Here is a 13,191-nt window from a genome sequence, read left to right on the forward strand (position 1 = left end):
GGCGCCTTTAAACTCAGTCCCCAGGTAGAGGCCTTTAAATATCCAGGTGACAGAGACTGGAGCTGCAGGTTCATGTGAAGGCTACAGGTGGCCACACAGCTCTCAGGCTCTCCCCACTGGCTTGCTTGGCACCATGTTTCCATAGCCCCTTTCTCGGGCTCCCTGATTTGCTGAAATGACTCACAGAGCTCAAGAAAACACTTTAGCTCTTATGGCTGGTATTATAAAGAATGTACCTCAGGAATGTCCTACTGGAATGGCACATAGAGTAAGTGTAGGGCAGGAGGCCTGGCAAGGAGCTTCCCCCCATCAGGTGTCCACCGCTCAGCATCTCACTGTTCACCAACCAGGAGGATCTGTTGAGCCCCAGTTTAGGGGGCTTATGGTGGTATCACAGGCACGATTGATGGAATGATTGATTGGCCGTTAATCAATGACTCACTCCAGCCCTCTTCTCTCCCTGGAGATTGAGAGGTGGGGCTGTGAGTTCCAAGCTTCTGATTGAGGCTTAGTCTTTCTGGCAACCAGCCTCCAAGAGTCACCTTCTTAGAACAAAAGGCGAGCCTGTCACCCTTCTCACTCAGAGAATTCCAAGGGTTTTAGGAGCTCAATACCAGGAACCAGAGTTAAAGGCCAAAAATGTATCTTCCATTATTCCACATCCCCAAAGCAGATAATACCACTTTTCAGAATTGCTAATTTCTAGAAAGTTATTTTCATTGAACAGTACTCATCTATTTTTTCTGCTTTGTTCTCCATAGCTCCATAGGGTAAGGCTACCCTCTTTACCATGATGGTTCTTCAGTGTTCAGAGATGTCTGTTGTGTTCCTTTGTTAGATGGAACCAGTCCCTCCATTATCACCCTTGTACCCTTGTTGCTGTTCCTTGGATACATGAAAGGCCACTAATTAGCCTCTTATTTTTATTTTATTTGTTTCTTAATATATTTATAAGTAATCGTGCATATTGACCCCCCTCATTTAGTCTATCTCCTTGCTTAATTTCTCATTCCTACATATATAAATTTAGTAACAATATTGAAAACTTTCCAGATATTTCCTGAGTACTTACTATGTGTCAGATTTTTTAATTGGCAAATTTATTGACTTTTAATTGACACATAATCACTGAACACAGTTATGAGGTACAGTGTGAAGCTTCAATGTGCCATGATCAAATCAAGGTAATTAGCATCTCTAATAAATGAACCTTAAATGCTCAGAAGGGAACGCAGCGCTCTGGATGTGCTCTGTAAGGCCACAGAGGGAGCCTGCCTGTCCCCTTCCTTGCTGGAGACACTCCATCTCATTTTTGAAGCCCAGTGAACTGACAGTACAGCATCCCCACCCCCGTGTATTTCATGCATGCTGTGGTTCAGCGGTGAGGCAGCGTGGTGTCATGAGGGTGATTTTGGAGTCAGACAGGCCTATCTTCAGATCTCAGCTCTAATGCTTACTGGTCTGCAGCTCAGTGTCTCTGAGCCTCAGCTCCTGGTGGGTAGAGAGACATGCGGCCCACTTCGTAGCACCTGGCCTTCCCCACCCTGCACTGGAGCGATTCATATATTGTACCTAATGGTAGGATTTTGCATTATCCTTAATGAATTTAATCTCATTAGTGTGTCCCATAATTTTTAATTGTCAAGAATTTTTGTGACATCTTGATTCTGTCACCTGTCCTATTAGCTGAACCATTGAGCAGCTTTATATTTCCTTCAGAAATGCTTGTCTTGCCATCTGTGTGCTCATTCAGATTATTAATTTAAATGAGCATGACCCTCAGGTGGGTCACTGGGGAGCTTCTGCACTGCTCACTCGTATGTACCAGTTAGTAGATGGTGGAGCAGAGGGGACAGTCTCTAAGCTCTTCACAACAACTGTCATTAGCATGGGAACAATTCTCTTATACACTGTTGGGAGATGTGGAAATTAGTTCAATCTTTTGGGAGGGCAATTAGCAATAACTACAAATGTATATGCCTCTTGGCCATCCATTCTGCTAGTATATACATTGCAGCAATATTTAAAATAAGGGGAAAAAACTGGAAACAACCTCAATTTCCATCATTAGAGGAGTGATTATATAAATTATGATACAATTATGATTGTACAATTATGACACACTGGAGTGTTTAGTCTTAACTATTGGAAAGAATGAAGTGTAGAGTTGGGCACAGTGATGCATGCCTGTAATCCCAGAGGCTTGGGAGGCTGAGGCAGGAGGATCACAAGTTCAAGGCCAGCCTCAGCAACTTAGTGAGGCCCCAAGCAACTTAGTGAGACCTTGTCTAAAAATTTTAACAAAAAAATTTTTTAAAGGACTGGGAATGTGGCTTAGTGATTAAGTGCTCCTGGGTTCAATCCTTGGTTAAAAAAAAGAATGAAGTAGAGGTATATGCACTACCATAGAAAAACATTACAGCAGAATGTTAGGCAAAAGAGCATGTTCCAGAATGATTTGTTTAATATCCCATTTTCATTTTTTTAAAAAAAAATTTTAATATGCTTGTCAATATGAAAGAAAATTTCCAAAAGGATACTTAAGAGTACAACCATCATTGCTTCTGGAGAATGAGCCTGAGGGGTCAGGACAACAGCTGGAGCCTTAGCTTCCCTCCTTAGCCTCTTCCATATTCTTCACAGATTTTGTAGCGTCAACCCAAATTATTAAAAAGAATAAATCAGATCTGTATGTATTGAGCAAATTAGAACTTTATGCCCTGATATAGGAATATTCCCAAGATATTGTTGTAGTTGTTGTTAAGGCAGGGTCTCACTGCTGCCAGGCTGGTCTTGAACTGGGAGGCTCACACAATCCTCCTGCCTCAGCCTCTTAAATAGCTGGGGCTACAGGTATGTGCCACCATGCCCCACTCCAAGATATTTTCTTTAGTGAAAAAATAAGCTTCAGTGTAATATCTGCACTACTCCCATTTATGAAAACAAATCATGCATATGTGTATGTGTATGTGTCTAGTGTGTGTGTATAAAGTAAACACATATTTGTAAATGCATTAAGAAGATCTGGCATTATCCAAATCCAATCTGATAGCATGGTTATTTTAGGCAAAAGAAGTGGAGTGGAACATAGAAGATGGGGAGAGAAAGGGATTTTAATTTTTGTGTAATTTCACTTTTTCACAAGCAGCTTCTCCTGATTACATTCATAGTTCAAAAAATTTTAGTTTTTTTTTAAAAAAATCCATCTTCCCTCTTGCCAGAGTTCTCTCAGTAATTTAACTGAGGAACTGAAGGACAAGCAGTTCAAGGCTTTCACTTGTTTATTGAGCTCAATCTGAAAGGGGTGATAAAAAAATCACAGGCATTATGTTCAACTTTGGGTCTCATTTGTAGTGGGTTTGTATTGTGTAGATTCCCTGCCTGAAGCCATATATTTGAGAACATTCAAATAAAATCAGTGTGTCATATGTAGATTTTATTGAAGTCTTCTCAAAATATCCTGGCCAGCCAGTTTCAGGCCCCCTTCTCCATGTCCCATAAGTATTAATGGGATTAAAAAAAAAAAAAAAAAAAAAAGACAATGAAGGCAGTAAGAAGCTTTGGTGGGCTTTGGGATTCAAAGCAGAGAAGATGAGGCTTTCTCAGCCTCCAGACTCACTGGACATTGCAGGCACATTCAGGCACGTCTGCTGCACAGAACAGCGTGAGTCCATTAACCTACGTCAGACTTTTAACAGATGTCTAAGTAGGTGTAAAGTAAACATGGGCAATTGCAGAGCTAAAAAAGTTGTTATCTGGAAAACGCTCTCATTATAATATTTCCTCCTAATTTTCTTGTCAATGGCAAATAAATAATGTGTTCCTGTTTCATTGTTACCTTAACTTCCTACAGACAGTTTCTGCATCGCTGATCTCCTTTGTAAAATCAGGTCTATGTAAAATAATTAGGATTTCTTGAAAATTAAAACCACAGTTAGATGCTACTGCAGCCATTCCAAAAGTGCTGGAGCGCAGAACTGAAATGCTGAGTGTTTGGTCAGAGGATACGGAACAACTAGAACTCTCAACCATGGCAAGCAGGGGTGTGAAGTGATGACTCCTCTTTGGAAATCTGTCTGGCAGCGCCATTGAAAGTGAGCGTGTGCATCTTCTGTGTTCCAGGACAGACAGACAGACAGAACATTCACAGTGATTTTATTCTTAATAAAATCTCAAACAATCCCAGTGTCCACCAGCTGGAGAATGAACATGAGCTGTGGTATCCATCCATGGACCACACAGTGATGAGCAAGAAAGAACTGCTGCACCAGGCAAGGAGAATGTCACAGACAGATGCCGGAGGATGCGAAGCCTGGATCCAGGGAGAACACAGGAAGTGGTTTCATTTCTATGATGTTCCAGGGCAGGTGAAGAACATGGAGATGGACAGCAGCTAGTGGTTGCCTTTGAGGATATGGCTGGGTAATGATGGGAGCCTCTGAGACACTAAACACTTCCTGTCGTGATCAGGTGGTGGTTATGAGTGTGCACACATGTAAAACACCACTTAGCTGGACACTTGAAGTCCCATTACATCCACTACGTCAGTGAAAGCTGTTTCAGAGGCGTTCTCCTGGGCCCTGGGCAGGGGGTATGGCACCATCCCCGTGGATACCTATGAGTATTCTTGTCTTCACACCCTGTCATGTGTGGTTTGCACCAGGGCCAGGAAGTGCTTGCTACTGAGACTCACAACTTTTGGGGTGTTGGATTTCCCCCCATTTCAGCTAAGTATTCAGTGAAGATGAAAGTTAAATAGGTAACTTTTAAATCTTTTTTTTTTTTTTATAAAAGCCTCAAAATTAACAGCTGCACCTGATGTAGGAGATGAGCCACTGCCCAGTCCCATCCTTCCCTTTAGGTGCTGGCTGCATCTTGCCCCTCCTGCCTTAGCCCACTCCACAGTGGCACCATCAGCCTCTGGAGAAGGTCAAGCAGAAGCATGTGCTCAGAGGTTCCAGGTATACATTTTCTGTCCCTTAATTCTTCTCAGCAGTCTGTGAAGTCTGTAGATCACCTCTCAGAATAATGTTTTTAAATGCATATGAAATAAAACAGCGGATTACAAAGGAATTGGTTGTGTTGAAATCAATAATCAAGTTATCAATTTTTTTTTTCAGTGCTAGGGATCATATCTAGAGTCTTGCATATGCTAGGCAAGTGTTGTGCCACTGAGCTACCTCCCCAACCCCAGGAGGATTTTTTTTTTAAGCCTAATTCATTATATCTATGTTTTTTTACTTACACATTAAATAACCAATCCAGCAGTAGATTCTGTAACTACTGTAATTTTATATGGCGGAAGAACATAAACAGTATTTCTAGATGTCTGCAATCACTATAATGAGGCTTACCAAGTTTTAAAAATCTGTGTGTGTGTGAGTGAGAGAGAGAGAGAGAGAGAGAGAGATACCAGGACCACTTACTCTACTATAGTTTTTTTTTTTTTTTTTTTGCGGTGCTGGGAATTGAACCCAGGGCCTTGTGCTTGCAAGGCAGGCACTCTACCAACTGCGCTTTATCCCCAGCCCTTACTATAGTTTTTTATATAATCATAATCGAATGAAACACTAAATTTTAGGAGTTGAAAAAAATAAAGATGTATTTGTTTTGCCCCATCTGAGTCCCTGCCTCCTTTACCAGCCTCGATTCTTTCAGAACCCCTGGCATAGAGCACTGGGCAATGGTTCTTAAAGTTTTGTGTCATCAACATTCCCCGATTGCTTGTTAAAATAGAGATTCTCCTGTGGTGGTGCAGCTTAGTGGTACAGCACTTGCCTAGCTTGCATGAGATTGTGGGTTTGACCGCAAAAACAAAACAAAAAAGAAAGGTACCCAGAGAGATCTGGAGGAGGAGATCTACAGTGGACCCAGGAGTGCATATTTCAACAAATTTGAGAAGCACTCAGCTGCCATCTGGTGCTGCTACCTGAAAGAGCTCTCTCTGGGCTGTGCAAATCTTGGAGGCTCCAGGAGTTTAACTGTGCTGGGGACACAAGAGAGTCTCCTCTTCAGGCTTTTCTGAAACTTTCTAGGTTCCAGGGCCTCAAGGCAATAACATGGACTGTTAAGGGGTCTGACTGACTGAGGCCAGCTTCCTGGGCTGCACCCACCTCTGGTCCACCGATGCCTAGGTTGGCTGAGAGGCCGTAGGTCATGGCTGCATGCTGTCTGCTGTTCTGTGGAGCAGGACCACTGCCGGGGCTTCTGGTTGGGAAGTGAGTGGCTGTTGCTAATGAATCTATGAGGAGCAGATTCCAACGATTTGCCTCTTGAATCACAACAAAAGGTCAAAGCTAAGAGGAACTCCCTGATCAGGTGATCAGAATTAACCTCACCAACAAGGAGCAGAGGACATCCTGGATAAGTGTGCCTTGATAAGCTGAGAAGGACCAGCCTTACAGTGCTCCCAACAGGGGTGTAGACCCTTGAGTCTAAGTGCAGGGAAATGTCAGACAAACCCCAAATGAGGAGTGCTTTATTTATAAAATGAGGAAAGGAGGGTGCCACATTCTTCCAAAATGTTAGTCATGAGAGACAGTGTGGAAAAGTTGCAGATGAAGGGAAGCTGAAGAGACGTGACAACATAGTGATCAGCACCAAAGAACAAACGCTTCAAATGGCATTGTTGAACCACTTGATGAAGTGGGAATACAGATAACAGTGCTATACCCATGGTAAAAGGTACTGATGTTGCAAAGCCACACTGTAATTATATAAGAAGATATCCCTTTGCCTGAGAAGTACACTGAAGTGTTTGAGGGATAACAGGCTGTTATGTATACATCTGAGTCTTGAATGTTTCCAGAAAATTGCGCGCGCGCGTGTGTGTGTGTGTGAAGGTGAGTGAACAAATGAACCGAGGGGAAGCTTTTTTAGCAGGTAAACTTGATAAAGGGGATGTTCTTTGCTTTCTCATTCTCACAGCTCTCTGCACTGTTCTTGCAGCTTTTATATAAGTTTAAAATTTTTTACAAATAAAAATTTATACATATTTAGTAATAGCTGCTTTTTAAAAATTCAAGATAATCCAACAAAAGCATAATAATATGAAGAAACTTTAACCTACAGTTTTATTCCCTGATAGGTTAAAAAGGCAGGACACAAAAAAAGATACAGAAAATGATGTAATGGCTAAAATTAAAAAGAGAAAACACCTCTGAAATGGGAACTGGCTTCAGTTCCAACTCTGCTACTGATTATCTCTGCATCCTTAGGCAACATTCATAAACTTGCTAAGTCTCAATTTCCTCATCAGAAAGAAGGGGGTTAAAATAGACTCCGTGTCATAAAATTGATGGTGTCAGTTCTGGAAATAATGCATAGCCTGATACTTGGCATTTCGAGCTCTTAACAAATGTCAGTGTTTCCAGAGTGATGGCAAAGGCAGGGGGATTCCTGATTCAGTTCATAAGGTAACAACCCTGAGCACATGACAGCAACACATACAGAAAAGAAGCTGTTGATCCGCCTCAACAACTATGATACATAAATAATTTTTAAAGCCAGCAGTTCACTAAAAGAATAATACACCAAGACCCAGTAGGGTGCATGCTAGGATCTAAGAACTCTTCAACGCCAGAAGGGCTGTTGCTATATATAACACATTACATCACTGTGATTCTCCTCCATTTAACCTATTCTCTCAATAGTTGCAAAAAAGAAGAAAAAGCTTTTAATAACATTTAATATTCATTCCAGAGAAAAGCCTCTTTGTAAATTCAGAATTGAAGAATAGTTCCTCAACATGATTTAAAAAAAAAATTATCACAAATATATAGCAAACATGTAGCAAATCACTAGAGGCAAAATCAGATAGTGTGGTCCAGTAGCCCGCCTCCTACATATGGCACAACATAGATGTCCATGGAATTTCTTTGGAATAACTGTCAATCATTCAGAAAAACGTGTAGCTCACACAGCCCCCACCCAAGCCAGGCAAGACTCAGACATTTACTATAAAAATATTTATTGCCTTATGAAGGTTGGGAGTGACGGTGCTCAAAAATTAGAGCTGGGTTAATTGATAAACTGTTAGGGAAAAATTGATCCTTGCTTCATAGCACACATCAGAAATGCTCAACAGATTAAAGAATGAAATGTAAAAATGAGAGCACAGAACATCAGAGGTAAATAGTTCCATTAATAATGGTATGGAGAAACTTTCATGTAATGATACTAAAGATAAGAGCCATGAGGGGGAAAATCTGAGAAATTTAAAACATCTCTGTGCCCAAAATTACCATAAGGAAAGTTAAAAATAAAAAAATGAATGAAATGATCTGCAATCTATTTTAAAGTTTTCATAAGTAAGAAAAAATACTGTACGATGATCAGAAAACAGACAAAGGGCATAAACAGGTAACCCACAAAAGAGGAAACAACTAATAAAAGTATAAAGGAAATGTTCAATTCCACTGACGTACAAAAAAACAATGCTGAGATGACATTTTAACCATTAAATTGTGGAGAGGAAATGTCGAGGGCATGGGACTAGGCAGGCTCCGCCAGCGCTGGTGGAGCCCTGATCACGACACCATGTCACAGATCTTTGGTAATGTGCCTAAGCCTTGGCAAAGCAGTTCAGCTTCCAAGAATTCATCCTCCAGGGACAACTGGTCAAGTCAGCATGCCAGCCAAGCCAGGGATTAGGTGTTCACGACTTTATTTACAGTGGTCTGATATTGTTAAATAGTCACTTTGTGTCCACAGTAGAATATCACAGAGCCATCAAGATTAACATTGTAGAAATATATTCATTGACATGGAAAAAATGAATGCAGTGCCCAGGCAAGTCACAGAGCTGCATGTTCAGTACAATTCCATTTTGGTAAGAAGAATGCATATGAATATGTACAGGAAAAATACCCAAACATTAATAATTATCTTCAGATAGAGGATTTCAGTTACTTATTAGGTTTATTCATATTTTCCAGTTGGGTGATTTTCCAGTTGGGTGATTTTTATAATACATCTTAAGAATTTTACAAAGTTGTGGACTTGAGTCAGGTTGAGAAGTATGTTGGAGGTGAAATATGCCTGTGTCACAGCTGGTGCTCTGGGGGGCACCAACTCACAAATGTTGTGAAACCTCTGCCGGAGGTGCCTTATGCTCCTTTCAGCTCCTTGCCTCACTTGGTTCTCTTTCCTGCACACCAAGGGCCTCCGGAATACCTCCAGGATGCAAACTTAGACTGAGCGTCTTTTCTAATGAAAACATGAAGTTATGGCCCTTGGGTTTTGCTTTGAATAATGGTTTTTTCAGGTTCTTTGGCCTCTGGTTCATTGCCAGCTTATTTGCTTTCTAAGTAAGCCTCTGAATGACACAAACTTTGTTCCATTACAGAATGCAACTGCTTTGCCAGGTACTTGGCGAAGAACAGACGTGCACTTAGAGAACCCGGAATACCACACCAGATGGTATTTTAAGTATTTTTTAGGACAAGGTAATTATGCCATTATGGTGGTTGGGAAGAAAATACACTCAAAATGAAAGTGAGTGCTACAGTATGAGTGCAACTAGCCAATTTAGGGACACTAAGGTTTCACTGTCAGGAGTAAGCTCTGTAGATTAAGAGATGCTGTTTGGAGGCACAGCCTAGGAGTTTTTCTTTTTTCTTCCTTTTTTTTTTTTTTTTTTTTCTTTTTTCTTTTTGATTGTGGTTCATTTTATTTTGTCTTTTAGATTTTTTCCAAGTTGTTTCGTCCTTGGGGAGCTAAAGAGGATTAGATCATCTGAATGAGTGCTTTGAGAGACTAGAAGAATTTTCAGGTGGAAAACAAATTTACTGAGCTTTGAACATAGGCAGAGAGGCAAAGAACTGGTTCCCTAAGATCCTGGGCCAATGTGGAAACAGAGGGGCATTAGACGGTGGGTGCTGGCGCCATTCAGTCATCAGTGGCCTGCCATCTGCCGGGCAGCCTGCAGAGCAGTGGGGACACAGTGCAGAGGCAGTGCAGTCCTGCCCTAAGGGAGCCCACACAATGGGTTTGCATCCAAGTCCTGCTACTATTAATAGAGAATCTTACAGGAGCTACTCTCCACTTTCTGAGAGTCAGTTTCCCTATCTTTAAAGCAGGTCTCTAGCTTGTAAGTTTGAAAAGAAGAAATAGCACTAACCCCAGTACCTGGCATAGTGAAAATACATAGAAGCATGGAAGGCAGAAGTGTGTAAATGACTGAAGACACTGGGACTGGAAGAATAACCACTGTTGCAGGATCCTAAATGAGTTAGAGGACTTGCTTTTTGGGTTAATGTATTCATTTGTAGAAGATATGATACTTGAGCTCTGAAATGAGAGCAATTAGACCTTCATGATGGCTTTTTAGAAATCTGATACAAGATTACTCTAAGAAGTTCAGGTATTTGGCAGCAGAATTTATTAGATTGGTGGGGAGAATATAGAAGCATTTATAGGGAAAGAAATCAGCAGGAAAGTCATCATCTTCCCCAGTGCTTGCAAACCTCGCACAGGGATGGTTTTACAGAAAAATGGTGCTGTGAGTTTGGGGACATCAGCTTCCAGTAACAGAAAGCCTGCCTCAAACTGGCTTAAACAAGAAGGGATAGAATGAGAAACCTAGGAGGAGGATGGGCTCTGGGGTTGGTGCTACAAAGGCTCAGTGGTGTCAAGGCCTAGGCCCTTTCCCCTTTTCTGTATCTCCATCCTTAGTATGGCCCTCTTCAGGATGCCTGCAGGAATTCCAGGCATCACATCTAGACATCTGTCCAGAGAAAGGTTTTTGAGTAAGGAAGACTTTCCAGAAGTCTCTCCCTCTATCTCATTGGCCAGTATTGGGTCACATGTTTACTCCTGAGCCAGTCACTGGCAAGGGGAAGGGGAATTGCTGGCATGGGTTCAGGATTGATTCCTGAACCAGTCATGGGCATGACTGTAGGCAGTGTTCAGGTTCTGTCCCTGGATTTGGGATTATCATTCCCTGAGCTTGTGTGTGGTAAAGGCTGGATACCAGCACAGGGTCCCCTGCTCTCTGCCTGGAAGAAGGAGTTCCACTCTTGTGATTCTAAACCTGTTTCTTCTTCAGTCCATCAGAATTACATCGGAAATGATGCAGAGAAGAGCCCTTTCTTCTTGTCAGTGACTCTTTCTGACCAGAACAATCAGCGCGTCCCTCAATACCGTGCAATTCTTTGGAGGAAAACAGTAAGTACCTGACTCACGTTTTCAGGTCATTCCCAGTCCAGGGTTTCATCAGCCTCATTGTCCAGGTGGCTCAGGTAAGCCCTTTCCTACAAGGTTCTTTCAGTTCAGATATTTCAGGATGACAACATTCTGAGTTTAATAGTAACCTTTCCCTTATTTATAAACCACTAATCAGATACAGTCCCTTGCCTCCATCTTGGCCTCTGGGAATACAGAACTATATTTTATGGAGTATATCTGTTCATTCACCTTAACCACTTCTTATACTAAAAGCAGTGAACTGGCCCATCTTCAACTAAAGGGGAAAGATGTACTGAAGGGATACAACAGTATCACATGGACACAGCCCCGTGGTGCTCCTACCCCATGGGACACTTGGCCAACTGCTGCATTAGTTCCACTTCTAGAATCTGTTTTAGGATTAGCCCTTTTGTCAGTCTGGAAGGTTAGAAAAATAGCTCTGGACTTAACTAGACAGGCAATCACTGTCTGTGGTAGTTTCCAAACACCCAGCTGAAAGTGAACTGAAAGCAAACCCTTCGACTTGCAAATGCAAGTCTTCATCCAGCTCAGGACAGTTTCCTATGTTATGTTCATGATGGCTGCTTTTTTCTCCTGTCTCCTGAATTCTTCTTCTAGTAATCCTTGCATTTGACCTCTGTCTTTCATTCATTCTTGCCATTTTCTTTTCTTAGTATTTTTTCTTTTCCTTCTTGAAAAAATTTTCAAAGACAACATATGTACATTGGAAAGAGCATATGTACACACACACACACACAAAACAATAAATCAGCAACTTCAAAAGGCCCAGAAGAATGTCCAGGAGCCACTACACAGTTTTGTGGCTAGGAGCTTTTTATAGCAATTTAAGACACTAATAGTGACAGCAATAAAATCTAATATTTATCAAGCACATGCCAGGTACTATACAAAGTCCTCCAAGTGCATCATCTCAATAGATGCTCTCGAAGTCAGGGAGGTTAAATGACATGGCTGAGGCCACATGCTGGTAGCAGACCAGGCAGAACCCAAGGCTGAGTGGCCAAGCTGTCACCATTGTACATAATTCTATGTGTAAATCTTTGGTTCCTACTGTTTCTCCCTCTAGACTGAGTTCATGAAAGTTAGGAAGATATCTTCTCTGTCCTTAGTATTCCTACCACCTAGCTCAGTGCTTGGCACATAGTCAGGGCTCCAGAAATAATTTGTTGAGTGAATTAATAAATGATACCAAGTCCAACTTAATCCAAGGTCACATATGCCACTTTTATTTACACAAACTTTTTATGGTACATTTCAGCATTTTTTCTTTTTGAAGCAGGTTTAGGGTAAAAAATCTATTTGGTGTGAAGTCTTTTTGTGAAATTATTTCATACAGAGAAGTGTTGGCATGATCCCCTTCCTGTGCCAATTGGGGTCAGTCCTGCCATCAGCAGTCTGTGCAAGAGTTGGAGGAGACCATGTTGGGCCACTGCATGCCAGTTTTTCTCAAGTGCCTGCACCACAGTGAGAAGTGACAGTGTCTTCATCCAGAGCAGTGGGCAAGAGGTTTTCTGGCCAACTTTGTACTTAACGTATTTATATTAATTTTTTATTTTCCATTTGCTAATTAGAAACTTCCAATCTCTTCTGGTTTCAGTATTCTCTTTTGAATGCATCTCTCTTTGGGCAAATAATCGGTCTTTCCATTGCTTCCCTTTCTATTGCTCCTCTTGCTCTTGCTATTTGGGACCATGATGAGAGGGCTGTGAGCCCTCATGATGTCACAAGAGGACTTTCTTGGATGCATATGGGCCATCTGAGTTCTTCCTGGTTTCTGCTGGGGAGTGGTTGGTCTGATCTCTGAACTAGTGACCTCTGAGGTTCAACCAGTCTTTCTGTTTCTTCTGGGTCATGGGAAAGCTCCTGCTCTCCAGACCTGTGGTCTCCATTTTTCCCTTGGCCCAATCCCAGGTGTCTGCTAGTCTCCAGACCTCTCACAATCTCTACAACCACTCCTGCAAGCCTTGGGTTGGATATAAGGAG

The 13,191-nt window shown here is 41.7% G+C and overlaps 1 protein-coding gene across 1 annotated transcript in view; it reads left to right on the forward strand.

Annotated features, from left to right (window-relative positions):
• Nucleotides 1-13,191, forward strand: part of GARNL3 (GTPase activating Rap/RanGAP domain like 3) — a 151,960-nt gene that overhangs the window by 70,845 nt on the left and 67,924 nt on the right. The window contains 2 exon segments of the mRNA XM_079112895.1: nucleotides 9,347-9,446; nucleotides 11,048-11,166. Of these exon segments, the coding sequence (XP_078969021.1) occupies nucleotides 9,347-9,446; nucleotides 11,048-11,166 (219 nt within the window).

Source organism: Sciurus vulgaris (assembly GCF_902686455.1).
Source record: "Sciurus vulgaris genome assembly, chromosome: 15".
NCBI lineage: Eukaryota > Metazoa > Chordata > Mammalia > Rodentia > Sciuridae > Sciurus > Sciurus vulgaris.